The sequence below is a fragment of the Cryptomeria japonica genome, unplaced genomic scaffold (genome assembly GCF_030272615.1).
Source record: "Cryptomeria japonica unplaced genomic scaffold, Sugi_1.0 HiC_scaffold_1031, whole genome shotgun sequence".
NCBI classification, from domain to species: Eukaryota; Viridiplantae; Streptophyta; class Pinopsida; order Cupressales; family Cupressaceae; genus Cryptomeria; species Cryptomeria japonica.
The window spans coordinates 30,842-34,769 of NW_026729691.1; the positions used below are offsets into that span (position 1 = coordinate 30,842).

General features: G+C 31.1%; 1 protein-coding gene across 1 annotated transcript; it reads left to right on the top strand.

Annotated features, from left to right (window-relative positions):
- Nucleotides 1-1,036: 1,036 nt before the first annotated feature.
- Nucleotides 1,037-2,053, top strand: LOC131043920 (LOB domain-containing protein 12-like). Its single transcript, XM_057977154.2, has 2 exons — nucleotides 1,037-1,202; nucleotides 1,898-2,053. Exons 1-2 carry the CDS (start codon nucleotides 1,050-1,052, stop codon nucleotides 2,051-2,053), a joined length of 309 nt encoding a protein of 102 aa, XP_057833137.1. The 5' UTR covers nucleotides 1,037-1,049.
- The last annotated feature ends 1,875 nt before the right edge of the window (nucleotides 2,054-3,928 follow it).

The following is a 3,928-nucleotide window of genomic DNA, read 5'->3' on the forward strand; positions in this document are numbered from 1 at the left end:
TCATTCTTTATGTCAATTTTAGAAAAATTATTTAACTTTTCTATTTAAAAAATCAGTATTCTAAACAAATTAATAAAACAATATATGAAACTAAAGATTACCTTTAGAATACATTTATCCACAACTCATCCTTGAAAATCCAAGACATTTTGAATGGTAAAGTCACTACCACATCTAACATTAAAATTAGATTGGTGATGGAGAAATTTACTCATTTCCATCTAAAGAAAATACTGTACGCCATTGGTAGGACCTTAAACTCTAAAATCTGATGTACATGTTTTGTCGTTTACTGTTGGAAGCAGCCACCACTGTCCCAAGTAATGTCAATATATCTCTTTCAAATTTATCCACAACTCATCCTTGAAAATCCAAGACATTTTGAACGGTAAAGTCACTACCACATCTAACATTAAAATTAGATTGGTGGTGGAGAAATTTACTCATTTCCATCTAAAGAAAATACTGTACGCCATTGGTAAGACCTTAAACTCTGAAATCTGATGTACATGTTTTGTCGTTTACTGTTGGAAGCAGCCACCACTGTCTCAAGTAATGTCAATATATCTCTTTAAAATTAGATTGGTGATGGAGAAGTTTACTCATTTCCATCTAAAGAAAATACTGTATGCCATTGGTAGGACCTTAAACTCTGAAATCTGATGTACATGTTTTGTCGTTTACTGTTGGAAGCAGCCACCACTGTCCTAAGTAATGTCAATATATCTCTTTCAAATTTTTCCACAACTCATCCTTGAAAATCCAAGATATTTTGAATGGTAAAGTCACTACCACATCTAACATTAAAATTAGATTGGTGATGGAGAAATTTACTCATTTCCATCTAAAGAAAATACTGTACGCCATTGGTAGGACCTTAAACTCTGAAATCTGATGTACATGTTTTGTCGTTTACTGTTGGAAGCAGCCACCACTGTCCCAAATAATGTCAATATATCTCTTTCAAATTTATCCACACTCATCCTTGAAAATCCAAGACATTTTCTATAAATATTAGCAACAAAGTGCAGGGCATTGCAAAGGGGAAGATGGCACCTTCAGCGTGTGCAGCTTGTCGATCACAGCGCAAAAAATGTTCGGATGAATGTTTGCTGGCTCCTCATTTTCCTTCCGATGACCTTCAAAAGTTTGCTCTCGTACAGAAAGTGTACGGATTCAACAATGTCCTGAAAATGCTTAAAGTAACGTAACTGTACCCAATTTCTAAATTTGCGTTCTTCGGCCTTAAGTCTGACTCTCTAATACCAGAAATAGTAGAGATTTTAAATTGTTTTTAAGAATGTATTAAATATTAGGCTAGGTTTCTGGATTCAATTGTGTTTTGTTTGCATCAATGTTTCGGATCACAAGTCATAAATTATGAAATATGATCTGAAATGTTGATGCAAACAAAATATACACAGTTGAATCTAGAAGCTTAGCATAATATTCATTATGAACTGTGAAATATAAACTGTGGAAGTTTAATGTCTCTGGGTGTATTTAATGTTTTCTCATACTGAACTGGGGTGTAATTCTGTTGGCAAGAGTTTTGTTTTGTTATGTTAGGTGGGGGGGCTGGTTTTGTTGGCTAGAGTTTCTTATGTTAAAGTTCTCACCCAGATCCTATTAAGAAATTTACTGGACATACTTCAATCAGTACTTGCAGTTGTTTGAGTCAAATTCTTTCTATGTAGGCTAAATAAATGAACAGAAAATTGTGGTCTCTGTTTCTTTAAGTATATGCTGGTTTTGTTTGAGTCAGCTAGACAGAAATTTCCTTCTCATTGATCTGTGTTTGGTCAGATGCTTTACTTACTAGTGGGAAAATGCTTTACTTACTAGTGGGAAAACAGTGTTAAATGAAATTCATGGTTTTGATGTGGTATTGTAATAGGATGTTAAAGCTGAGCAAAGAGCAGATGTAGTGAAGAGTTTGGTGTATGAAGCGACTGCCAGAATGGAGGACCCTGTTTATGGGTGTACTAGAGAGATCCATCAACTGCAGAAGCGGATTGCTGAGCAGGAGTCCAAGTTGGCAGCCTACCCCTAATACAATACAAACAACTGGGCAAACCTGACAGAAGAGGCATCAGAAACCCTAACAAAAGGGGCAGAAAACCTACAACCAACACATTCCAAACATCGATAAACACAATCCTGAAAAAGGAATCGGAAGTTAATATTTGTGGAACAAAACAGGGGAAACACCAATGATAAATTTGCAGTTTTTCTTTTAAATATATCTTATAATGGTAAAAAGACATATTGGGAAGAAGTTTTTTTCAATATAATGAATTACTTTTATAATTATAATTAATCTATGTCTAATCTTATTGTCTATGTTTATATGGTTGATATTAGTTCAATTATATTGTAAATTTATTTATATGTTTAATTTTTAATATTTAATTTTAAATATAATGACTAATTACATGAAGTAATTGAGCTAATGAGAATTGTCCACTTCATATTTATATTATGAAAGTATAGTTTACCAATTGTCTCAATGCTAATATTATGTTACAAATTCAAGTTTAGGTGGATAAATTGGCTTTAGAGTTTTTCATTTGTAGATTCATAATGTATAATTGACTAAAGCTACATGTACTATTCCTAATGTGCCATCTCTTGTTAGTAGGGCTGTCTTATCTCCATGTGAATGTTGATATGGTCATAACCATAATGTTCATTCTAGAGGGAGCTTTTATTGTTCTAAAAAATCCATTCAACACAAATATTATGGCTAATATGATGGGTTCTTATTGTTTTTCTTTTTATCAATATTAAATTTTTTTTCCCTAATTATCATATAAGAAAATTGTACCAAGTTGTATATGTGCAAACTCATAAAAATAAAAGTATTTTAAAATACAACATTAATTTTTTTACTAAGGCTTTTCTTCTTTAAATCTTCAACCTCGTTAATAAGTTGAAAGGAGTTGTGAAAAAAGCAATTTACCATTTCACATTGTAAGTATGAATTCTAGTCTCTTGTTTTGATTAAAATTGGTTTTCAATTCATTTCAGAATAATAGTATGTTGGAGTTGAAAGTCTTAATTTTTTATTTTTAAAATTAGTTTAGAGTAATAGTATGTCATTCTAAAAAAAGAATATTCTAGAATATTTTATGGTAGTATACTATTATTAATACCATTTCATCAGGTTTGTTTTTCTATTATATTTGACTTTTCTTGAATTCTATAGTTTTATATTTCACTATTATAAAAATACATTAAAGGCTACTGTTATTACCATTTCATCAGATTTGTTTTTCTATTGTATTTGACTTTTCTTGAATTCTATAATTTTATTTCACTATTATTAAAATACAATATAATCAATATGAATAGACCATACAAACATATTGCTAAAAGTTTAAGGCAATATATTATAATAAATTTTGCTAAAAATATACACACAATATATTAGTAAAAAGTATTGCTAAAACTGTACACACAATATATCACTAAGGTGAAGTGTACATTCTTTACACGTAGCCTTCTAGGGGGGAGGGCCTTCACATGGAATATCGTAAGACCTCCGTTTTTTTAGAAGTGTAATATGGACACTTAACTATCTACAACTAAGATTTGAAAGGAAGACCAAGAGTCACAACTTAGAATTCTAAGTTCCCTCATGGGAATTGAACTTGGGTCCCCACATTGAGAACTCAATGCTTTAACCAACTAAGCTAAACCCCTTGGACAACACTTAAATCTTTGGAAAATCCCTTGCTTTTAATGGAGAAAAACAAGGTATTTATTGTGTTCACCTTTTATATTTGTGATAAAACAAATTACTAATATGAAATACTCCAATGCATATACATTGCTACCCCAATAGTTGTACACATAAGAATAATATTTTTACACTATGATAACAGTATTTGTTTAAGTGAGTATCTTATTTTATAAATGGCATGCT